The sequence below is a fragment of the Aspergillus multicolor genome (assembly GCF_047715735.1).
Source record: "Aspergillus multicolor strain CBS 133.54 unplaced genomic scaffold BDW74scaffold_29, whole genome shotgun sequence".
NCBI classification, from domain to species: Eukaryota; Fungi; Ascomycota; class Eurotiomycetes; order Eurotiales; family Aspergillaceae; genus Aspergillus; species Aspergillus multicolor.
In genome coordinates, this window is record NW_027395980.1 from 105,415 (window position 1) to 128,343 (window position 22,929).

At 53.3% G+C, this 22,929-nt stretch overlaps 12 protein-coding genes across 12 annotated transcripts; 3 read left to right on the top strand and 9 right to left on the bottom strand.

The window, feature by feature from the left end:
* Positions 1–78: 78 nt before the first annotated feature.
* On the bottom strand, positions 79–1,953 carry BDW74DRAFT_187230 (uncharacterized protein; the record flags this gene model as incomplete). The annotated part of the gene is made up of 5 exons (XM_073731433.1): positions 1,053–1,953; positions 853–977; positions 506–795; positions 180–455; positions 79–123 (listed from the first exon to the last, which is right to left on the bottom strand). Exons 1-5 carry the CDS (start codon positions 1,499–1,501, stop codon positions 79–81), a joined length of 1,185 nt encoding a protein of 394 aa, XP_073580314.1. The 5' UTR covers positions 1,502–1,953.
* On the top strand, positions 1,895–3,339 carry BDW74DRAFT_71352 (uncharacterized protein). Its single transcript, XM_073733514.1, has 3 exons — positions 1,895–2,191; positions 2,263–2,871; positions 2,938–3,339. Exons 1-3 carry the CDS (start codon positions 2,116–2,118, stop codon positions 3,237–3,239), a joined length of 987 nt encoding a protein of 328 aa, XP_073580315.1. The 5' UTR covers positions 1,895–2,115; the 3' UTR covers positions 3,240–3,339.
* BDW74DRAFT_71347 (CRAL/TRIO domain protein) lies at positions 3,158–4,950 on the bottom strand. Its single transcript, XM_073733513.1, has 2 exons — positions 3,831–4,950; positions 3,158–3,780 (listed from the first exon to the last, which is right to left on the bottom strand). Exons 1-2 carry the CDS (start codon positions 4,762–4,764, stop codon positions 3,440–3,442), a joined length of 1,275 nt encoding a protein of 424 aa, XP_073580316.1. The 5' UTR covers positions 4,765–4,950; the 3' UTR covers positions 3,158–3,439.
* Positions 4,951–5,096: 146 nt separating this feature from the next.
* BDW74DRAFT_71359 (Apc13 domain protein) lies at positions 5,097–6,000 on the top strand. Its single transcript, XM_073733515.1, has 2 exons — positions 5,097–5,153; positions 5,209–6,000. The coding sequence occupies exons 1-2, from the start codon at positions 5,151–5,153 to the stop codon at positions 5,659–5,661; spliced, it is 456 nt and encodes a 151-aa protein (XP_073580317.1). The 5' UTR covers positions 5,097–5,150; the 3' UTR covers positions 5,662–6,000.
* Positions 5,744–8,036, bottom strand: BDW74DRAFT_71361 (DNA-directed DNA polymerase alpha subunit POL12). The gene is made up of 4 exons (XM_073733516.1): positions 7,600–8,036; positions 7,390–7,527; positions 6,049–7,339; positions 5,744–6,000 (listed from the first exon to the last, which is right to left on the bottom strand). The coding sequence occupies exons 1-4, from the start codon at positions 7,977–7,979 to the stop codon at positions 5,827–5,829; spliced, it is 1,983 nt and encodes a 660-aa protein (XP_073580318.1). The 5' UTR covers positions 7,980–8,036; the 3' UTR covers positions 5,744–5,826.
* Positions 8,037–8,444: 408 nt separating this feature from the next.
* BDW74DRAFT_170051 (uncharacterized protein) lies at positions 8,445–8,867 on the bottom strand (the record flags this gene model as incomplete). Its single annotated transcript, XM_073727097.1, has 2 exons — positions 8,445–8,657; positions 8,697–8,867. 2 exons carry the CDS (start codon positions 8,865–8,867, stop codon positions 8,445–8,447), a joined length of 384 nt encoding a protein of 127 aa, XP_073580319.1.
* A 140-nt stretch (positions 8,868–9,007) lies between these two features.
* BDW74DRAFT_71365 (MFS transporter) lies at positions 9,008–11,221 on the top strand. The gene is made up of 3 exons (XM_073733517.1): positions 9,008–9,331; positions 9,384–9,699; positions 9,808–11,221. The coding sequence occupies exons 1-3, from the start codon at positions 9,201–9,203 to the stop codon at positions 10,930–10,932; spliced, it is 1,572 nt and encodes a 523-aa protein (XP_073580320.1). The 5' UTR covers positions 9,008–9,200; the 3' UTR covers positions 10,933–11,221.
* BDW74DRAFT_71369 (uncharacterized protein) lies at positions 10,961–13,380 on the bottom strand. The gene is made up of 5 exons (XM_073733518.1): positions 13,273–13,380; positions 12,967–13,224; positions 11,921–12,902; positions 11,418–11,833; positions 10,961–11,313 (listed from the first exon to the last, which is right to left on the bottom strand). The coding sequence occupies exons 2-5, from the start codon at positions 13,157–13,159 to the stop codon at positions 11,045–11,047; spliced, it is 1,860 nt and encodes a 619-aa protein (XP_073580321.1). The 5' UTR covers positions 13,160–13,224; positions 13,273–13,380; the 3' UTR covers positions 10,961–11,044.
* On the bottom strand, positions 13,222–13,872 carry BDW74DRAFT_71374 (C2H2-type zinc finger protein). The gene is made up of 2 exons (XM_073733519.1): positions 13,665–13,872; positions 13,222–13,563 (listed from the first exon to the last, which is right to left on the bottom strand). The coding sequence occupies exons 1-2, from the start codon at positions 13,822–13,824 to the stop codon at positions 13,262–13,264; spliced, it is 462 nt and encodes a 153-aa protein (XP_073580322.1). The 5' UTR covers positions 13,825–13,872; the 3' UTR covers positions 13,222–13,261.
* Positions 13,873–13,896: 24 nt separating this feature from the next.
* BDW74DRAFT_71375 (translation initiation factor eIF2B subunit delta) lies at positions 13,897–16,047 on the bottom strand. The gene is made up of 2 exons (XM_073733520.1): positions 15,352–16,047; positions 13,897–15,284 (listed from the first exon to the last, which is right to left on the bottom strand). The coding sequence occupies exons 1-2, from the start codon at positions 15,994–15,996 to the stop codon at positions 14,292–14,294; spliced, it is 1,638 nt and encodes a 545-aa protein (XP_073580323.1). The 5' UTR covers positions 15,997–16,047; the 3' UTR covers positions 13,897–14,291.
* A 171-nt stretch (positions 16,048–16,218) lies between these two features.
* BDW74DRAFT_159781 (kinesin-3 family protein uncB) lies at positions 16,219–18,921 on the bottom strand. Its single transcript, XM_073725510.1, has 2 exons — positions 18,088–18,921; positions 16,219–18,036 (listed from the first exon to the last, which is right to left on the bottom strand). Exons 1-2 carry the CDS (start codon positions 18,440–18,442, stop codon positions 16,379–16,381), a joined length of 2,013 nt encoding a protein of 670 aa, XP_073580324.1. The 5' UTR covers positions 18,443–18,921; the 3' UTR covers positions 16,219–16,378.
* A 1,151-nt stretch (positions 18,922–20,072) lies between these two features.
* Positions 20,073–20,934, bottom strand: BDW74DRAFT_170056 (YoaK family protein; the record flags this gene model as incomplete). The annotated part of the gene is made up of 2 exons (XM_073727098.1): positions 20,073–20,674; positions 20,748–20,934. The coding sequence occupies 2 exons, from the start codon at positions 20,932–20,934 to the stop codon at positions 20,073–20,075; spliced, it is 789 nt and encodes a 262-aa protein (XP_073580325.1).
* Positions 20,935–22,929: the final 1,995 nt, after the last annotated feature.

Sequence of the window (22,929 nt, forward strand, 5' to 3'; positions counted from 1 at the left end):
ACTTTGTATACTATTCTAGATTACTAATCCCAGCTGTTCTTCGAACGGAGAACGCCAATAGACTCTACCGCTTCATGGTCACTGGGTGCTACTAAGTGGTAGCTGCTTGGAATCTGGGTACGTCTTGAAGCGATGTGAGCATATTTCAGATAACAAGCTTTATGAGTGGCATCACGTACAGGTTGCTTTGACGGCGCATCGATCCAGGCCCCCATCCTATACTGCGCATGATCCGCTGGCGTCAACCGAGTAGTGTACCCCTTGCCGCCCTTGCAGTCGAACAAAAAGTTCATCGGGAACAACGGGTTAAACGGCGCAGCATCTTGTATTGACTGAATTTCCTCAGGCGATAGCTTGACCGTGATCGCATCATTCATAACTTTGACATGATCCGTGGTCTGGACGCCAACAATCGGGACCACATAAGTCGACTGGTGAAACAAGTACGCCAGGGCCTGGGGCAGTATTAGCTCGGCATCGGTGGAAAGAGCTCGGAATAACTCACAACTGCTTGGACCGTGGTCTCCTTTGCAGCAGCGACCTTCTCCAAGGCCTCCGATATAGCAAGCTCGTGCGGACCTATCTCGTAGAAGCTCTTCTGTCCGGCGAGCTTCTCCTCGCGCTCCTTTCGCTGCTGTGAAGACAAAAGCAGGCCCCCGCCGAGTGCTGCCCAGGAGACGATTGCCATGCCCTGATCCTCACACATGGGGATGATCTCGGCTTCCATGTCGCGAAACGCAGCGTTCCACTTCCCTTGGTATATCGAAAATGGAGTGAGGCCATTCTTTCGGGCGACTAGCGAGCTGAGGTTAGCACCAAGTGAGGCTTTATGACCTGGGTATATGGACGTACACTCATTTGCCTTGACAACAATCCACGCCGGGGTATCCGAAACCCCCAAATACAGCACCTGCTTCGACATGACATACGAATGCAGATGAAGCATGACTTCTTCGACCGAAGTATGAAAGTCCCACCTGCGCGCACAACCTCACAATCAGCATCAACACTCATAGCCCCAAATACCAACACCAGAACAGAAGCCAACTCACCAATGCACGTAAAGCACATCAATATAATCCGTCCTCAACTTCCGCAAACTATCCCGCACAGAAACAAACATGGACTTGGCCGAGTTGCCGATGAAGTTACTCTGCATCGGCTCGTTCTCCCGATTCCAACTGCGGTAGTGCGCCGTGTACTTTGTCGCAATGACCATCTGGTCGCGGACCCCGCGCGCCTCCATCCACGCCCCAATGTGCTTCTCAGATTCTTCGCTGTTATACACATTCGCCGTGTCGATAAAGTTTCCGCCCTGAGCGTAGAACTCTTCCAGCAGCGCGAAAGGATCCTCGCTTACGCCAAAGAGCTCGCTCCATTCGTTGCCGAAGCTGATTCCGCCGAGGCAGATGGGCGATACCTTGACGGCGGCTGTGGGAGAGAGCGCGCGGTGGTGGGCGAGCGGGGTGGCGGGCTTTGGAGGAGGCTTGAAAAGAGACATTTTGTTGCAATCGGATTGGATTGTACGAATGGTTACATGGGGACTGAATTTTTGCGGACAATTGCTTTCTTTTATAGCTGCTTGAACTGCTTGAGAAGGGCGTCATGATACTCAAACGTTCACGTAGGCCTATGCCCCGCTGCTCCGCATTCTGCTTACGCTGTAGGTCCATGCGAGAAGCTTACTGTCCCAGTCTAGCATCGAATCTAGGCTATACATCGGAGATATTCATACATGAAAGTATGGAATCGAAGTGGAGCAGATAAGCAACCTGCATTAGTCCCGGGGCGATCACTCTAACATCGTTCTATTGGCCAATCACTGATGAGCGTTTGGGACTATACAATTTCATCCATGGTCGAGCAGCCGAGCTTGAATCTCACTCAGTCCAACAGGGCTGCGAAGACTCCCACGGAAAGCAATGATCTCACCGGGTATGCAATTACTTTGTGTCTTGCGCGTGTTCAAGGCCATCGAAGCAGGTCAAATAACTTCTCACCAAGTACCCGCTATACTTATCAGAGCTCTTGGTGCACGAAATATATAACTGAACCTCGCCCCCATCGACATCTTTGTCCCCATCTCAAAACTCACCTACCTTGCATCAAATAACAATGTCTACTTTCGACTTCTCAACCACAGGTCCCGAAGTCATTGAGCGATGGGGTATCTCCCTAGCAGGGAAGACAGGTGACCCCTACCTATCCTCCCACTTCTTTCCCCTCTTCTACCAATGCAAGACTCACTAACATCCAACGCAGCAATAATAACCGGCGCAAGCACCGGTACCCTCGGCGGGACCACAGCAAAAGCCCTAGCAGCAGGCAACCCATCCCACATAATCCTCCTCGCACGCAGCGAGGCCAAAGTACACGACGTCAAAGTCACGATTACAAAATCTTACCCGTCAACTAAATGCTCCTTTGTCCCCATCGAGCTCGACAACTTCGACTCTGTGCGTGACGCCGCGGACACTATAGAACACCTTCTCCAAAGCGACGATAATGGAGGAAGTATCGACCTCCTAATCAACAACGCCGGTGTAATGGCGATCCCCTGGGCGAAAAGCAAAGCCGGGATCGAGAAGACGCTAGCGATAAACCACCTAGGGCATTTCCTGCTCACGGGGCTTCTTATGCCGCTTCTTCTTAAGGGGGAAAGTGGCAGTGGTGGGAGGGTCGTGAACCTCTCAAGCGCAGGGTACATGATGGGCCCGTTCCGTCGGGACGACTGGAATTTCAGCGATGGGGAGACGTATCACCATTTAACTGCGTACGCGCAGTCCAAGACGGCTAATATCCTCTTCACGCGTGGACTGGCGAAGCGGTTTGGCGGGAAGGGGTTGACGGCGTTTGCGGCGCATCCGGGGTGTTAGTTTCCCAATCCCTCGGGTCCATCTTTCTTTTCTATCCTGGTTACTGATAGAATGACCGCAGATATCCCCGATACTTCCCTAGTCTCACACACTACCCTAAACCCGGCGGAGCTGGACCGTGTATCGCGCGAAAACACAGGCCAGCCATTTGCTCCGGACCCGCCGAAGAGCCTGGAGCAAGGAATTGCGACGACGCTGATTGCGGCGCTTTCGCCGGAGACCAAGAGGCAGAATGGTGCGTATCTAGTGGATTGTCAGGTGTCTGATGTGAGAGACTATGCGAAGGATCCGGACCTGGTGGATTTTCTGTGGGAGCTCAGTGAGGAGCTAGTAGGTGGAGGCTTCGACTGCTTAGAGGTTTAGTTTGATGGTTTAGACGAGAGAAGAGAAGCGAGTATATTATATTCTGCTCTATCAACAGATGCAGACAATATAAGATGCCAAAAAAGCTCAGCGGCCAAGGTAGCTCGAAGTTCATAAGAAGTCTAATCATTAGGTATACATAGTATGTAATATGTATGGGTATGCTTCGCTCGCTCTATGCGTGTCCCATAAAGAACAATTCACGAAGCCTCGGCAGTGGCAGTAACAGTCGCAGCGCTATCCCGCTGAGACAGACTAGGGCTAGTACCGGTCTTAAGGTAGTGCTCGTACTCGCCAATGCGCTTCCCGCCCTTGATCCAACGCTCATGGTACTCCTTCTGCTTGATCTCGGCAAGCTTGTTCAGCGCAGGCCAGTAGGCGGCGTGATCGTACTTGAACTCGACATCTCCACCGACGGACTTCATGAGCTGGGCGGGCGGGACGTGGGCAGAGAGCTTCTCATTGAACTTGAGTTTCTCACGCGTCACGGGGTCCAGGAAGGGAGTGACGATTTTGAAGAAGCCCATGATAATGAAGGGCACTGTGGCTGTCAGCAAAGCACAGTAGAATTATAAGAGTCAGGAACCTCACTGTTAATAACCAACGCCCTCCCCAACCTCTCGGGGTAATGGTTCTGCAAGAAGTGCACCGTATCCTTCGCCTGCCCAATGCTAGCATTCTGGCCGGACTTCGTCTGGCTGTAATCCACAATCAGAGCGAGCGTCTCCTGATCCGCGGGCATAAGATCAATTGCGCGCTCAAGCATAAACACCAGATGCTGCACCTGGCGATCGCTCTTCTCGGTATTCTGGTTCGAGGGCAAGAGATACAGGCACGGGCGGCCGTGGATATCGTACCCGAGCAGCACCTGCTTCCCCGTCTCGTTCTCGATGGAAATATAATCGGGCGTCAACTTTGCAATCCCGTACTCCCGTCGCCAGGTAAGCGTGCGCTGGAGCCGGGCGACGGCCTCGGGGGCGTTCCATTTCGTAGCGCGCAGGTAGCGGAGCAGACATTCGCGGGTGAGGAACATACGCTCGTCGTCGGTTATGGGTTCGGTTGGGGAGTTTCTTGCGGCGGTGGTTGGGACGGTCGTCCACTCGGAGACGGACTTCAGGACAACCTCATACTTGGCTTGTTGGTCTGCTGTCAATTGGGCTGGGGCGGTGGGTTTCGCGCTATCGACGGGGCGCGGGAAGGGCTTCTGGATGAGGCCGTCGGCGGCGGAGGTGGGGAGGTTCAGGCTGTCGATTGTCTCTGTCTCCTGGGGTTGCGGAGCGGGAGCTGGAGCTGCAGCTGCGACGGGCTGTTCTTGAACTGGAGGCTCTGCTGGAGGTGCCGGTGCCGGTGCAGGCGCGAACTCAGTGGCAGGTGCAGGTGTGGGTTGGGTCTCATCGGAGACCTGGAGCTTCTCAACATCAGCTGCGACGGCGTCGCCGTTAACTACAGGCGCAGGCTGGGCGGCAGCTAGAGTTGGAGCTGGAGCTGTGGCCGCAGCCGGAGCGTCTGTTGAAGCGGTGGACATATTGTTGAGGAATGTAAACAGCAGCTTCCAACTACCTAGGCAATATGATTAAGTTCAGAAATAGAACCCCCTGAGCCGACACACAATTGAGCGAACTGTGGGTTGAAGCTGGGGAAAGTTTGAATTTAAGGAGACTCCACGGCTCAGCTCATGCGATGATTCCTTCGTTTTTTCCGAAAAATGAAGCTTTGTTTGATTGGTGCCTTGTGTAGTGTACGTAGTGAGTGATGATCTTCAGGACAACTTGCGTAGCGCTGCATATCTTTGATGACTAACTATGCAGATCGACTTCTTATCTTAGCGTCTCGACGCTTTGGATTCTGGATAGCATCAACAACTCACGTCACAAACAAACAGTGGAAATAAACTCGGGAAACATCGACAAAATGGTATTCGATTCTCCTTTCTCCTTGATCTTATGCCTACTAACTCCCTCACTCGCAGAGCAAAGACTCCTCCCCAACTCACATCCACATGCACCACCCCGGACTGGCAGACTACTTCGAAGACTTCACCCGCCCACACACAAGCCAGACCGCCACACTGGCTTCCTCCACCTCCTCAACCCAGCACATGTACAACAACCACACCGTAACCTACGGGTCCTCGTCGCCAGCACTCATCCCCTCATTTCTGCCGATCGAGGACATCTACCTCGCGCAGCAGTTCCAGCCGCCGAATCCCGAGGACGAGGACGACGTCGTGCCCGACCAGCACGCGGCATTTGGGATCACGAGGGCAATGGAGCGGCGCAGGGAGACTGTTTGGAGGGACCTCGGGCTTGAGACATTGGTTGCGAATGGAGGAATTAGTGGGAAGGGGAATGGGCCGGCTAAGGTCAGGGCTAAGGATGCGGGGAGACTGATGGGCGGGAAGCGGGTTGTTTGCTTGCGGTGATATTGTCTATTTGATGATTTTCGACCGCTGCTGTTGTCTGGCGGAGGAGCAGTGACTGGTTCAAGTTGAGCTTTGCGACTATTGATACCCCCAACGCGATTCTGATGGTCATTATCATATCATTATTTTGAGTCAACGCTCATTATACATTTACAGTACTATCTTCTATATTCGGACAATATCCACGCGCGTCCGCTCGTATAGTTTGTGACTTATGTTCTTCTGTTCTCGTTCGTCGTCGGCCACGTCGCGCGGGTGGATGGCCATCTGTGCGTAGGTTCCTGCTGCTCGTCGCTTGGAGAGTGTGCCGGGGTTGATTGTGAGGATGCTGTCGACGACCTATTAATCGTTAGCAGTTACCAACCTAGAGAATAACGCGGACCATACCTTGACAAACGGCGGCAGAATGCTAGGGACGATCAAGATGTCCGGTCGCACATTCCACCATTCACCGAGCTTGGAGTAGCTGACGTCCATAGCAGCACCTGTCGCCAACGCGCCCTCGATACCGGGCCTGGGAAGCGAGTTTCTAGACGATGGTGGGAAGATAGGCATAAAGTGTCGCTGCTCAATCAGGTACTTCACCAGGCGCGGCAAAAGGCCGTCTTTCGGTTTCCCACTCCAAGCTTCCTCCCTCCGCAACTCGTCCAGCACATCATGTGAGCACAACCCAATTACCGTTTCGTTCAAGGAAAAGGTTACGGGGTTGGACACCATGCGGGCTTGCTTTGGTAGCCCGAGTTCCTTCTTCGGTAACTGCTCCTGTGGCCATGAGACGTGTTTGCTCACTGCGTCCCGAACGGACGGAACGAGCGCGATTGTAATGCTGGGGACATTCGCAGCAAGTTTTTGTAGTGGTGTGGATATATAGTGCTTGAAGACGGTAGTAAGTGTAGCCGTGTCGGGGTCAATGTTCTCAGGAAGGTCGAAATCGCCCGCTGCCAGCAATGGGTGTTCGATGTCCAAGAAAGGACCCATGAGGATGAGACCATCTGCGTAGCTCTCTGCAGCTTTTTGGCAGATCTCCTTCAGCGGCTCAAAGTCGAGGTTGTCGTCTGCTGTGTAGGGCCCGGAGGCGACCATCACGTTCAATGGCGAAGATCCTCCCTCCATTATTCGCTCATTTGTGCTCTCAATAGTCGGGATGGACGACACAGCCGGCGGCAAAAGAGGTGGCGGCAGAACTTCTTTGACTGAAAAGTACTTCCCTGACGCATTGATTCCCAGCAGGGCGACAACCTGTCCAGGGAAGAAGTTCACCGTCGGAATAGAGTCAACGTTCAACGGAACTCTTCTGCCGGCTCCCGTACGTCTGGACGTTTCGAGCACAAGAGATGCCGGATTGAGTTTCCCTTCTGAGCTGTCAGAGGCGATGCGCCCAACGGCAACAATCTCGCTTGTGCTCTGGACAGCAGCGCTCCCAAATGTGATGTTCTCCTTCTCATACTTCTTCTCGTAGATGGCCATGAATTCGTCGATCCGATCATCCAGAATTTCAGACGCCTCCGATAACCGCATAGCCATGGGCTTATATCCAAACTTTTTGAGATCTGTGTTCGCCGCCGGGCGAATGCGAGGCTCCGAAAACGGTGCCATGGGTGTTTCGGGTATCGACAGGTGTTCGTTGATAGTTTCGACCGTTTGACCTGGATTTTGGCGCTCTGAAAACGGGACGGACCTAATACGTCAGCCATCACTACCACGCACGGAAGATAGAGCACAACGTACTGCAAGCCCTCGGCAACTCCACTCGCAACTTTCGGCCTCGCAGAAATCGGAGAATCAACCTTCTTCACAATCGACGGCGACGAAAACTCCGCCTTCCTCTTCGCTGCTGGCGTCCGCACAGGTGTCAACCCATCCAACCTGTTCCGTGCAAATCAAATCAGTAACCTGCGCTTTCACGGCGTCCAGCGGAAGATAGACGTTTGAACATACATCCCGAATACATCGCCGGCACCGGCGCCTCCTCCAACATTCATATCCCTAGTCCTCGGCGTCGCCACAGCCCCACCCCGTTTCTCAACATGCTGCCGTCCCCTCGCCTGTCTTTCTAGATTCTCCTGTACATCGCGCTTGAACAGTCTGACAGTTTCGAGGTCGAGTTTCGTCTCCTCAGAGCCCATGCGCAGACAGTACGACTCCCATCGGTAAAAAAGTTCTTGCGCGGTGATGTCGTGAACGCGCATGATCGATTGCAGCTCCGCGAGGATGTCCGCAGGGAGTCCGGACGGCGCAGAGGCGGCGAAGATTTCGGTCAATTCATCTTTGCTGGTGTCGGTGGTCGCACCGGGGTCTTCGGAGATTAGTGAGCCCATCTTAGCGAGAGTTGTACGCTCCCGGGAGTATTATAGAGTAGTTTGGTGGGATTGAACTTGGTAGGGGTGTTGGATCTCATAAATTGATAGGAACGCGGACGCGATTTGACGCGTTCTGCCGACGTATACCGCATAAAGGAACTCTATGGTTCTCACGTGACCCTCCTAGCTATGTCATGATTGATATAGATTACATAAGAATAATGCAGATTCAAAAAATAGTGTCCAGACATCAGTGACCGAAGAAGCATTTGCTATTAGTACGCCAATACGCAAATCAGTCCATCAAATCGTTCAAGTCTTGTCTTCAACCAAGCTCTCCCACCAGTTCCTCCTACATATGGCAACAGCGCCCAAAACTTCCTAAGGCAATGACGTTATTTAAGTGTCAATTTCCAAACCCAGTCAGCCCCGAGGCTTACATACCACAATCTGAAGTCGTTCGCGTTGCGATGGAGCATGTTTCTATGCCTGAGAGGTAGATTTGAAAGCCTCCACTTCAATCTCAATCCGCATGGCCGGGAAGGCGAGACAAGGCACAGCAATAGCCGTCCAGACGGGGCGGTGCCCGGGGATCCGAGTCTTGAGCTTCTCGACAACATAGTCATAAGACGAGCCCATGTCAACGTGGTACGAGCGGACGAGGTAGACGTCTTCCCACCCTTTCAACCCAGCGGCCTAAAGCACCCGGTCGACATTCTCGAAAGCGAGATCAACCTGTTTGCGCACGTCGTTGGCGTCGAGGTCTCCCGCGTTGGTCCAGCCGCCCTGTCCTGCGCACTTGACGATGTTGCAGTCTTTTGGGAGCACGACGGCCTGGGAATAGTGGCATAGATCGCTGTGCTTCTGGCCAGCGCCGTCTTCATTGAAATAGGTCAAGGTCGACATTTTGCAGGAGGAATTCGAAACACAGTCAAATGAGATTTCTGGGGATGAGGCAACAAGGAGAGCCCCTCCGGGTTCCTTATATACTTGTCCCTGTTTCCACCCATGGATGTGAACTCATCATGAAGCAGCGTTGGAGACCCTTGGTCTCTGGAGATGAGTCTCTTGGTACCATGGTCGACACTGGAGGTGCCTTGTGGAGTAGACTGGATGAGGGCCCACACTTTCCCCAAACTCTTGGCATCTTGGAGAGGTATAGTATAAGAACTGGATATGATGCTCTTTGCGTCACTTCGATCAGGACGATACTGCGAGCTCCTGAAGTGGTAAGGCAAGATGGAGTCTCTGCAGCTGACAAAGCGCGTATCCAGCGTTGAGGAAATGTCCAAAACACGGGAAGTTCTTTTTGTCACTATCATCTGCATGACACAGCTGCTAAACCAGGCAAGTTTGGGCCAGACACTGAGGTACCAACCGCAGCTGCAACCCTTGTGTCCTGAAAGCTGACCTCGATCTTAGTATCCTTCACATCATCGGGTCCTCTTTTGGAATTACCGACGCGGCCGAGCTGAGCTGGCTGATTGCCGGGTATAGTCTTACCGTGGGCACCTTTATCTTGATTTTCGGACGCATGGGCGATGTCTTCGGGTATAAGCGGCTCGTTATACTCGGACTGGCTTGGTACGCAGTTTGGTCCTTGGTCTCAGGGTTGGCTGTATACTTGAACAAAGTCCTGTTCATCTTTTCCCGCGCCTTGGCGGGCATCGGGCCCTCAATGACTCTGCCGAATGCCCTGGCGATGTTAGGGTATGCATATGACCCTGGCTTGAAGAAGGTACGTTCGGTACGCCAGTGCATTTCTGGAGACTGTCTATTGTCTGCACTGTTGTGTACTGTAACGGGCACTGCAGCTAACGAAACCGGCTAACCGGGCACTCCACAGAAAATAGCCTACAGTCTCTTTGCCGCTGTGTCTCCCACCGGAATTGTGCTTGGCGCTACATTCGCCGCATTGTTTGCGTTAACATGGTGGCCATGGGCATTCTTCACCTCGGCCATCGTCACCGCGGCCACGGCCTTGCTCGCATGGCTGGTTCTCCCGGACCTCCCAAAATCAGACCACGCCCTCGCGGTCAAAGATGCCAAAAATACAATCCATCGCTATTTCATCCAGCTCGACCTGGCAGGGTCATTTACCGGCGTGCTGGGACTCGTCCTGTTCAACTTCGCATGGAACCAAGCCGTCCTAACGGGCTGGCAAGCGCCGTACGTCTGCGTGACGCTCGTCCTCGGCATCCTCTTCCTCGCCGCCTTCATCCACATCGAAACACACGTGTCGACGTTCCCGCTCATCCCGCGCGAAGCCTTCAACCGCGACACCGCGTTCATCCTGGGCTGCATCGCCTGTGCATGGGGCACGTTCGGCGTCTGGATCTACTACATCTGGCAGGACTTCGAGGTCGTGCGCGGTCTGCCCCCGCTGCTTACCTGTGCATGGAAGACGCCCGTGACCATTATGGGCCTTGTCGCGGCAATGGCCACCGTCGTTGTTCTGAAGTACCTGCACCCGTCGTGGGTAATGGTCATTGCACTCGTAGCCACCATCGTGGGCACCGTTCTCCCCGCAACAGCCCCCGAACATCAGTCTTACTGGGGGCAGATATTCGCGTGTCTAATGATCATGGCGTGGGGCTTGGATTTGAGCTTCCCGGCTGCGACGTTGCAGCTGTCGGATCACATGAGGAGGGAGCACCAGGGTGTGTCGGCGAGCTTGGTGAACACGGTGGTGAACTATAGTATATCGTTGGCGTTGGGGTTCGCGGGGACCGTGGAGAGGGAGGTTAGCAAGGGGTTGGTGGGGAGGGAGAAGACGCTCAAGGGCTTTGCGGCGGCGTGGTATTTTGGCATCGGGCTTGCTGGGCTTGGACTTGCGCTCAGTGTTGTGTATGTGCTGCTAAGGTTTCGACGGGAAAAACAGTCCAGGGGACAGGAGATGTCGGGAGCTGAAACTAGATGGATTACAGGGGCTGTCTGGCATACTTTCCGGATGTTCAAGACTAGCCAGTAACTACGTACATAGTACTACCGATTTGAAAAGTGTATCTATCTCATGCCTTGCATGCTCAGTTAACTTCAAGCCAAGTCGCTCTGGTAGCGAAGAAGATTACCAGGGCTGATTTTCATACCATATTAGTACCGACTGCACCAGCACCACCTGCATACATCTCCAGACTCTGCCCGATGACATCAACCAACGGCCACTGCGCATTCCCCCGCATAATCCTCGCCCACAACTTCACCACAACCGACGCCAAGTGGTCGCAGTTGCTGCTGTCGAATGGTCCATCCTCATGTCCATGCCCATGCTCACGCCCTTCTCCATCCTCAATAGACAACCGTCCCTCATCCACAACCCGCCGAATCCAATCCAGCAGCCGCTGCTCGTGCTCTATACCGTACGCGTTCCAATCAGCCTTCTTCCATTCACCAACCCACGAAACCAAACTTTAAAAGAGGATAAAACAAGATAAAGAGAGATAAAGAGATACGTACCCTCCAACGGCAACACCCCCCTCGTCCGTCCCACAACACGCAGCCACTTCTCCAGCAGCACCGCAAACTCCAGCCCGCACAGCGCATGCTGGATGCTCCACACAAACGCCTGGCTGCGCGAGACATACTCCACGCCTAGCTTAACGGGGATGCTGAGGGCGTGTGTGGCGTGCAGGAGGGCCGGGAGGAGGGCGTGGTCGCGCGAGACGGGCGGGGAGTTGTGCAGGGCGCGCGCGATGCTAAGTGGGTGGCGGGTTCGGAGTAGCCGGTGCGGTCCGAGGTCGAGTTGGAGCCGTGTGTATGCGAGGCCGAGGAGGGCGGTTGATGTAAATGGGATTGGGCCGTTGGGGTTCAGTGGGTCCAGGCTTGACTCGGGTGCGAGTTGCCAGGTTGATGTCCAGTGGCGGAGGGCGGTCCTGTTATGGAGGGGTTGGTGAGTATGGAGGTTTTACTTGGGAAAGGCGGGCAAGGCTCTTTGGGGAGAGATGGTGGAGGGGGCATACATCAATATGTCCGATTGAGGCACTGTCGTGGATAAGGCTGCTTGGCGGGCTAGCAGGATGCGTTGGAGGAGAGCGTGCATTGTCAGGATGTTGGCAGTTGGTGATGGGGTAGAGTTTGGGGTTGGCTGGAACGTTGGCGGCGTGGGCTTTGATCCGTCCAGCAGGGATGTAAGGGCATCCTGAAAAAGATTTTGTTCGTGGGGGATGTTTTGGCGGACCTGTTTCCAGTGGATTTCATTGACCGTTCGCCATTCGTCACAGGTGCACGGAAGACGGAGGTTGATTTCGGTGCTCAGCAGGATAGGGGGTAGGTTGTAGGCGATGCTTTGGAGATTCAGCAGCGCGAAGCCAAACAGCTTGACGCGACGAGCAGCCTCCAGCTCTAGCCAGGTGTGCCAGTCGAGGTTCGACACGGCGGACGTTGAGGCGTTCTCTTCTACCAGCCCGCTGTCTCTTAGTATACCGACAAATTGACTCTGGAGGTCACACGCCTCTTGTACAAGCTCAGGGTCCTGCTGCCAGGTACCGTAGATCATCAGGTTCAGCAAGCACCTGAGGTCATCTGTATTGGATGAGGTCGTCGAAAACGGCCCAGACGTTACGGAACCAGCTGCAGTCAAGTGCTGGGTGTTCGAGACTCCCCGCGCCTTAACCTTGACCCTTTGCCTTTCTTGAAAGATAGTCTTGGAGGCATAGTAGAGCATCCGGCCTGTGCGGTGTTGATATCGATGCTGTGCTCCAGCTGCTGCCATTGCCAGGACCAGCTCCAGCGGATGCTTTTCCGGGTTGAATGATGCACAGTGGATGAAGGGCATATGGAGATAAACCCCGTCAAAATAGGCATTGAGGAAGCGAGTAAGTGACTCCCGAGACGGTAGACTGAAATCGGGGAGGAGATATCTAAACGGGGCAAATGCCTGCAACATGTTTGCCCTTTCCGTCTCGGTTATTTTAAGGAGCGGTATATAAACAGCCGCCTGTACTGTCGGGGCGGAAACCGCGTCAGAGCTTTGCAAGTATATGAGCAGCATATGAGAGTCACTTACTCCATGGATTCAAAGGGATGGGGAGCAATGTAGGCATCTGCGCGCGGCGACCTGACTCGATCTGCTCTTCTGCAGTATCTGGCCCAGACGCTAGAATACTGAGATGGTGGTCATTGGACGTATTGTTGACACCCTGGCCAAGGCCAGGACCACCGAGGCTTAGCGAACTATCAGAGTCAAAGGCCAGACCCATGCTATCGATAAAGTCTGTAAACTCTTCAAGAGACGGGTAGACGGTGGATATATCGGGGTATATAGCTATATCGTCAGCGAAGTCCAGCAGGTCAAGAGACCATCATGCCTTACCCGGGTCTTGATAGCTACTGATTACATGGTCGACACTGCCAGCTTCCTGTACAGGCGCTGCTGCAGGACTAGTAGCCCGCTGCACCGGGTATGGGCCATGTACAGCGGATTCACGCCTGTTTGCAGCGCCATGTGTACTCAGGGAGCCACCTCTATCAGCTTGGGGCGGCGTAGCCGACGACGAAGGTGAAACCTCAACGCCACCATGCGCCAAACGCTGATGCCGCTTCAACAGATCGCGTCGAGCAAACGCTTCCTTGCAGTCGCAGACATATGGTTTCTCATTGGTATCTAGATAGACCCGTGGATGTAAGCCAGAGCGTGAGAAGCCAAGCCAAGCCTACCGTACCATAGCAAGCAGAGAACGCAGGCGGAGCAGGCGAGCAACGTACGGAGTCTCACATGGCGCTGGAGATGTTCGCGCCGGCGGAAGTCACGCTGGCAGTAGGGGCAGACACATGACTTCTTGCTGGCTGTTCCGGGGCCGCGGGATGGAGGCATAATCGTGCGGAAGTGCGTGGAGAACGCTGTCTCCATGGAGGTTGGAGACATCTTGGATTCCTTGGAGATGGCAGTGCACGTGACATGATGTCAAGGCGAATTTTCTGCATATGCCTCCAGGGAGTCTCCAACGCCTTTCTCCAGGGTCAACTTCTCCCAGATGGCACTTGAAACAGTGCTCTCCACCAGTGTAATTTCGTAAATGTCTACAAAACCAATTAAGCTTGATTTCAAACACCGGGAGCTGGCAGGCTAGTCGATTTTCCGTCTGGGATCTTCATTCGCTAGCCTTGACGCATAATACGGTAGTAGTGAATACAACCTGAATAGAAAGAGTTCACTGCTACCTAGCTCCGCCGCAATACCGGGGCTTAGCGAAGAAAGGATACGGATACATGATACAAGCACCTGCGAGTGTCGCCCGAGGTAAGAGACCTTTATAATTCATGAAAGAAAAGAATGGAAGAAAACAACCGAGAATTTTTTTTCCTTTCTAAACATACACCGGCCTGCCAAGCCTACAGATTCGTGCTCATGCGGTGTACAATGGGGACGGCACTGGGCGGCAGACTTCCCATCTCAGTCACGACCATATCAACGTATTCCGCGGGCGTAGCATCATACAGCAAGTTCAGTAGTTGGAGGTTCGGCGTGTCCCGCCAGTCCACCAGAGGGGCGTCACTCGATTTCGACGACGCTTCGGGCGGGCTGGGGTTCGAGGGCGCAGACTTGCCGCCTTTCTTGGGGGGCTCGGGCTGCGCGGAGGCAGCAGGGTCCGGCAGGTCCGTTAGCTGGTGAGGGGGCTGCGAGATGACGAGCTCGTCTGCGTCGGCGATTTCGTTGACGACGATGCTGTCGAGCGCGACGCGGTCTGTGAACTTGACGGTCTCACAGCAGACAATGACGGGGATCTCGACGCCGCCGGCGCGCTCCTTGGCCGACATGGCGACAAGGGCCGTCCCGACGCGCGAGTATAGTCTTCCGTTACTGGTCATTGCGTGGGCGCCGAGGAAGACCTTTGTTGCGTCCTTGACGGCGTGACTGAGGCCGCTGATGAGACTGTATTGGACTTCGAGGCCGGCGTTGGCGAGTGTGCGGGCGAGGTTCTTGCCTTCGAAGAGCGGGCGCGAGTCGATGATCGAGACGCGGAATTTCTTGCCTTGCTTGTAGGCCGTGAGGAGCGTCTGCTTGACGATTGAGCTACCCGCGAATGTGACCACAACGTCGCCGTCTTTGATTTTTTGCGCGGCGCTGGCTGCGATGACCTGATCCGCCACGGTAATCTTCTCGCGAATGAAGCTGTCGATGAACTCGCACAGTGTTGTCTTGGCCTGGGCTTCGGGGACGGACGGGTCGATGGAGGAGATGGCGAGCTTGAGGGCGCGGATGGCATTGCCCTGGCTAATGGAGAGGGGACGGCATGTGGAGAGGTAGGTGATCTGGTGGGAGAGATGTGTAGTCAAGTGGCGAGCAAGGGACGTGCCCTTTGGTGTGGTATACGCTTCAATAACCTAAACGGTCAGTCAGCACATCCATTCATCCCAAACCTCAACCCCCAAAGAAGATGTAAAAACATACCCTCTTAAAAGCCAACAACGTCGCAACACACCGCGCACTACTCCCACAAACAACATAATCCCGCATCTGCAAACCAAGCGCCAAAACCGCCGGATGAACCTCCTTCCCAGCCCCGGCAACCGTATTCCGCCGCTGCTGTCCATAAAGATGCCCAAACACCGCAACGTTCTTATTCTCCTTCTTCTTCTTCACCTCTTCCTGCGCCTGCGGCACCGCCTGCGTAGACCCGCGTCTGGGAATCTGCTTCTGCCCCTTGGCCGCTGACCCCGCGGCCGCGGCGCCAGCATCACCAGCACTGCCCTTCTTGCCGGCAGGTGTATTCGGGCCCTGTCCTCCACCTCCAGGTGCCCCTGTCTCGCGCTCGGCCTTCTCGCGGGCGCGTCGGGCAGCCTTCTCGGCCTTGGCCTTCTTCTTCAGCTCGGCGGGCGAGAGCTTCTCGTCGCCTTGGGCTTGTCCGTCGGCGGGGGCAGACGCGGCTTTGTCTTTGGGGGCTTGCTTGGCGGGCTTTGCGGGTTTGGCGGCCTTCGGGGCCGGTGGTTGGGAGAGTGCTTCCATCGCGGGTGAGGGTGCTGAAGCGGGCGCTGGGGTAGGGGCGACGGAAGGAGAGGATGTGGTGTTTAATGAAGGGTCGGCAGGAGTCGCCATGTTGAAAGAACGGAGTCGGGCGCGATGGCGGCAACCAGGAGGGGCATGGAGACTTTTTTCGGGCGGTTGTGGGGATGAGGAAGCGCGGGCTGGATTGGATTGACTCACTCGCCGAAAAGGGCGATGATGCCATAAGCGCAACTAACGCAGGGGCGCCCTACGCATTTTGACTTACTACAGTCTACTAAGACTGACTACTATGAGAGACAAACACTTGTACTTTCAAACCTCGATTATCCCAATCATGCATTCATCCGACATTCCATCGTCTCATCGTTGCATAACACAAAAGACCAAGCCTTTGAACAAAGAATTACAAGTCAAAGCTCAAAAATACCACCAACGCCTTGCAGGTATCGTCGCTCCAAACTACGTGAATTGATTAATTGCCCATAAGTTCCCCCAGTGCCCGTCGTCGTTTACGGCTTTCGTTCCTTCGGCTCGCGCCAAAGCGTTCGTGGTCTGTAGCCAACTTCCGCTTGAAGACATCGAGATCACCCAGAAGATTCTCCATCGTTGCTTGCATTTCCTGTGCTTCCATGTCGCTTGTATCGGGCAGCAAGCCGTCATCTTCCCAGATCAACTCCGGTTCTGAATCGACGTCTGAAGTAGGCGAGCCTGGCCGCTCCTCGTCATCGATCGGCTCGTCCTCACCTGGGATATCGACGTCGCTAAAGGCTTTCTCGACTGTGACCTGTGGTATCGGGTTCTTCAAGCTATCCAATGCCAGTTTCAGATGATTGCGCAACGCCTCGTTCTCTGTCTGCAGCTGCCTGATCTTGCATTCGCTGACCATCTTGGTTTCCTCCATGAGCCGCTGTAGCTTCTCCACCTTCTGCTGGTACTCTTCCAGTCGCTCGTTCTGGGCCTCGGTCTCGCGCCGATTCTGCGCGGCTTGGCTGACGCTGAGCTGAAGAGTGCGGATAGTCTCCGCCATTTCTTCGATCTGTCGGTCACGTTCAGCAGCAGACAGGTGATCCTGATTGACCCTCGCACGCGTACGGATGCGCTTCGCCTGATCTGCGTAGCGCAGCGTGGAAAGTGTTTCTTCGTAATCAGTTGGTGAGATACAGGCAATCATGGCCGTTTTCGAGTTGCCTCCGAGACTGTCTTTCAGGAGCCAAGTAAGGATTGAGTCACGGTATGGTACAACTTCCTTTCCTTTTCGTTTGCCCGGCCGTCCGGCCTTGGGGTCAGCTAAAGCCGCAATGACTCTACCTAGAGTGGTCAGTGACTTGTTGATGTTAGACCCTTCACGCAGTCGCTGGCCAGTGGCCTCGGTTGACTTGGCTCGCTCGGAGCCTGCTAGATCAACGAGACGAATTCGCGCTGTACGTTCAGTTGTCTCATCCGTGGAAAGATCATGATGGATCTGCTTCAAGGTAATCGTAAAAACGGCATGTGATCGTGAGGATGTATCGTTCATCTTGGTGCTTGCAACCGTACGTGAGACATCGCCCTTGCGCATAAACTTCATAATCTCGGCATAGTTCCTGACGGTGACTTCGGTAAGGTCCTTCACGTAAGGTCCCTCGATAGGCGACTCGCGAATTCGAAGATAATGTGGTGGGTCAGTTCGAGGTACGAGCAAGTCGCGCACATGCTCATTGTAGACCTCAAAGTAGGAAACACGAACATTGTAGCTGACATCCGGAGACTCGGCGTGCTCTATCCGTTGAAAAAGATCCTCGCATGTCCTGGGAATCAGACCCGGCTGCTCAGCAGTACCCATCATGGTATAACTCTTGCCGGATCCCGTCTGTCCGTATGCAAAAATACACGTATGGTAGCCCTCGAAGTTGTGGTCCAGAAAGTCCTCGCCGAGACAGTTGTAGATATCTTCCTGGTGGGCATAATGATCGTCCTTCTCGTTATGCGACCAGAATGAATTGTCGAAGATAAATTCCTTGTCGTCCAGCACTTTCCCCTTAGCCTGCGATTTTGGTTTCCCTTCGTCATGAGCGGCGATTGGCGCCTTCAGCCTCGTCATCTGGGTATCGGGGTCCATCGAAATCAAACATGTTGCCTTGCGCTCGAGCTCTAAACACCGTGATGATTAGCTCCCATCACCACAAAAGCAGACCAGCATACCTCTCGGCAAAAACTTCCGCACTCTCACAACGACACGAACATTCCCACCGGGCCCAAGCCCCGGCACGCCATCAGAGGGTCTGGAAACAACAACCTGGCGCGACCTTAGCGACGGACTAGACGCGGTCGAGCGCAGACCAGCCGACGAAGCCGCAGACGACTGTATAGACGGGCTCGTGATCCCCGTTGCCGACGAGAACCCCGATAGCGAAGCTGAGGACTGCGAGCCGGACCCGATGCCGGGGGCGAGGTGGTGGTAGAAGCGCGGGTCCAGCGCCATCTCTTCACTGTCCCTCAATGTCTGTTTTAGTTGAGCGACGATCCCTCGTTGACGGCGGATGAATTGATGGTACATACAGGCAAGTCGGTGTACCACTAAGGCGGAAACACGGGAGAAGTAAGGTAAGTAGAGGAAGGTGCGAGGGGGCCTGGGTGCAGGCAGAACGTGGACTTGGGTCAGGAATTCGGTGCAAGTATGCGCTCAGTGTTTGACGTCTTGAATGTGGAGCGACAGTGGCAGTGACAGACACAAATGAAGAATGGAGACAGTCTGCGATGTGAAGTAAAAGAGCGAAACATGCAGCCGCAGCAAGGAAGGGGAGACGACGAAGATAAGCTACCGCGAGATAACAGTCGACAGCGAATGAATCTTCAAACAGCTACCGCGACGCTTTTCATCCTCATCTCAATTCCCAGTCTCCCTGGCAGGAAGATAACATCGAGAGGGACAACAGCGACATGTACCGTCACCAGGCTGCTACGTTTGGGTTTTGCCGGATCGAGGATGGCGTGGAGCCTCAGGCGGATTCAGGCGGATTCAGGCCTATCCCAGGGCTCCTGGTTGCTATGGCAATCGAACTACTCCGACCAAGTTCTAAAGACAGCTCGTCACTATTCAAATTGTGCATTGATTATTACATTTATTTACTTGATTGATCATTTAATTTCATGTCAAATGAGCCCCGACATGTCAAACGCGTTTCATGCGACAGTCTGGCGGCGGTAACGACAGCGACAGCGATGGAGTCGGCATGAGCATCGATCGAAAAAGCAAAGTACCAACCTGAGATAAAATGTTCAGTCTGTTTGACACTCGCAGCTCATACCTCATCGCTTAACCGAAATGTTCGTTCATCGACGCAGCAACGTCATCGGCTTCCTGGCCGCCGTGCTGGCCCTTATTCAAACGGCGACCGTCAATCCAGGAGTAGTCGTCCGAAACAATGTTGCCGTTTTGGTCGAGACCAGTCTCGAGCATCTCCTCGACGCTCCATCCGGTGGTGTCTTGTTGGGACTTCGAGCTGGCGCCTGTTTGGGAGCGGGATCCGGCCTGTTGTTGGGCCTGGTTGCCGGAGCCCATCATGTTGGCTTTTGAGGACATTGTGGCTAAGCTATTAGTATCGATTGATGCAGCGCTGCTAAAGGACAGACGTGCCTTGTTCGTTGGTTTCGGTGTTGATATTTCTTAGCAGTGATTGTTTGAGTTGTTGTCTCGAGCCATCAATGGAGGCATCGTCATTCATATAAGAGCAGCAGCAGGTGGCGGTCATGATGAATGATGACGCGGAGACTCTGCTACTCCTTATCATGATTGCTGGTATTCATTTTGAAGCGTCAGCTGCCTCATTGATCCTGGTGTTGAGGACGGCTGTGATTGCTCGACAGCAGGAGATGAAGTCATCAGCCGTGGTCCAGAGCTCTGGCTGACCATGGTTCGCAGTGATATCGTCAATGCGTCGATCGAACATCATGAGCTTTGTTCTCATCGCGGGGATCCATGTCAGAAATCCGGGGATCTGAATGTCCTTTCCATCGGTAGAACGTGGCGAGTGACAGATCTCGCCACCGGCCCATCATTAATTAGTATTATGCACCATATCAGTAGTCTAGTCTCTATCCACCAAAGCCATCTATATAGTTAGTCTAACCAAACAATCTCCCATCCACAACAACAATAAATTCCCTCTCAACAGAGATAGAATAGATCACTTCTCCCCAACCCACCCCAACCAAACAAGCGCAATAACCCCCTTCAACCCCGCACTAAGCCACAACGCACTCTCCATCCCCCCAGAACTCCGACTCAACCACCCGCCACAAATCGCCCCAATAAGCAAAAACACCACTGCCCCGACCCGGCGATTCCGCTTAACATTGCCCCGCACGTCCCTTACAACCTTCGGATCACTCGCCACATCAAAATAAACACTCGTCAGCACCACTGTCGGAATCTCGTTGAACCCCAGCCCACGCGCGGCCGTCATCGAACCCGCGCTCTGGAACGCAAGCAGCGCGATGGGAATAAGCTCTAAGAACAACCGACCGCCCGTGAGACTCTCCGTTTCCGAAACCGTATGCGGGATGAGATCTGCTTCGAGGAGCGCAACGGCGATGATGACGAGAATCGCCTGGAACAGAAACGAGGAGAACAGCGTGATCCGCTTCTTAGGACCCAGATGCCGCCCGTACAGCGAGAAGATCGTAGCCCCGATGAAGAACGAGGCGATGGAGATCAGCGACTTCAGCCAACCCCACGGTTTGTTGTGCGGCTGATTTGAGGCGCCGAGACCGAGGAAGATTGTATTACCTACACATGTTACTAACAATTCCCCTCTAAGTAGTATTTCGAAAAGGTGTGGGGAGGTAAAAGGGAAGAATACCCGTCTGCATAGCCAAAAAGCACGACCAGGCGTTGTAGGCGGCGCTGTCGCAGAGCCCCGTGATGAAGCAGAGCACGAGGCACAGCAGGTCCGCCCAGCTGTTTGAGACGGGCTGCGTCCAGGCCCAGGCGCGGTTCTTCGCGGCCGCATCGCTGTTGTTCGTGTCGGCTTCGACGTCGGGTGTCATTTCGCCCATCTTCAATCTTTCAAGTTGTCGATTGAGCTTGAGAGTGAGCTCTGATGAGATAGATGAAAGAGGTGAGGTGAGGATAGAGTTCCGTTGGAGGAAGAGATTTTGCGCGCGTGTGGCTCGGACGCTCTCCGAAATCGCGCTTTTGTATGGGATCGGCGCCCGCCGTAGGGCTGAATGGATGGGGCTCTCCGTATACTGTGCCAAATGCCGAGATTGAAATGCAGGTGCCTGGCGAGTACCGGAAACCACTCGCGAAGGCGAAAGGGCAGACTAAAGTGGTGGGGAATTGCGCCATTCTGGGTCTGGATGAGCTTATTATTCTCGAAGCTGTCAGCGTCAAAGTACAAGCTGTTGTTAAGGGGAATTGTAGGTGATGGACCGGAGTCGCATCCTGGACTTAACTATTGTTGTTTGAAGTATATTTTCGCCCACGAAGTAGTACCGCAAATCAAGCAGTGTGGAGTAGATCTTGTCCGAGTCCTGAAGTGGACTCTAAGGAGTCTATTCTCCTAAACCCCCAGTTCTCCAGTACTTTCTAGTCCGCACATTATGATCTGCCATCCTCGTCTCACCAACAGTAACCAAGTGGCCCATACGGAGTCTATACCTGACCAAAGGGAAGGTACTCCCCGAGGCGATAATGCCGACGAGTCGAGTTGCAGAACCAGGGTGAACCCTGCAATTGAAAGACTTTTCAGTGCCGTATACCAACTGGCCATATCTAATATTCCAGGATGCATGTTCTATAGTAGAGGTTTCTCCCTTCACGCTCGTATGGCTAGGCCCCTTGCCCGGCTATTGGATTTGTTGACTTGTAGCCAACAACTCCCTCAATATGATCTGCTGCAAGATGTCTTCAAGCCACTACAGTCCATAATCATTTCCAGCTTTATCCATTATCCAAGTCAAAAATGCGAACAACGCATTTCTTTACATCTACATTCCTCGGAAAACAAGCTGGTAGCAAAAACACCAGAAACTACATGACCTCACAAATAGTCCATTCAATAGCAAGCATCTTCTGCGCTTCATCCGCAGCGGTAGCTCAACTATACACAGTACTGCTAGTGATGGATAAAGACTCAGCCGAGGGGACTGGCATATGCTTTCTTTGGTAGGTAGGTAGCGTTCTATATACCTAGTAGTGATGTTTATTTAGCTCTAATTGCACAAGCAATTAAATCTTATTGACGATATTTAAAAGATATGCACGATAGCTAGACCTGATTATCTAACCAATGCTAGCTAACGTAATTCCCGGGCGTTCCGTCCAACCCGACCGTTCCGTCTAACTTCGATGCTATATAAACTTCCAACTTAAAAAACTCAGCCAATTCTTATTTAAATTAATTAAACTAAGAATGATTAGGAGCTTGATAGCTTGTTTTTATATAACCTTATACTCCGTAATTTGAACACTTTGGTGGAGCGCGTTTAGGTTGCTTTAAAGTTGGAAGGGCACTGGTGCTTGACCCCCCCCCCTCTGCTTGTAGATTATTATTTCTTAATAAAATAAGGTCCCTAGCTTCTTGAAATAAGAGGCCATCTGTAGGTGTTATTAAGCGCTTAAAACGGCCCTTTTTTAGCATGTAATCTGCTATAAATAAACAGAGATCCTTGTTTTCCTGCGCCAATAACCCAGCGTTGTAGATAGCTAATTTGCATCCCTTTATAAGCTTATCCAGCGCATGTTTAGACGGGGTTGAGGGACTCCTAGAGCCGTCTTTTAGAAGCTTTTTAATTAATAAAGCTTTTTGATATACCTGGCGGACTGTGTGAGGTGTACAGAGCTGTGAGGAAGGAATTGAAGTGCTGCCTCCGCCTGGAGGGGGGGTAGGGGTTAGTAGTTTTAACTGCAGTTTATCCAGTACTGCAGCAGGTGAATAAGGATATAACCCGGTTGCCCTAAATCCGCTTTGAATGTTCTTTATTGTGAAGACCTTCTTGTGGGCTTCTGGATAGGCCTTTAAGAAATCCAGCTTGTTGATA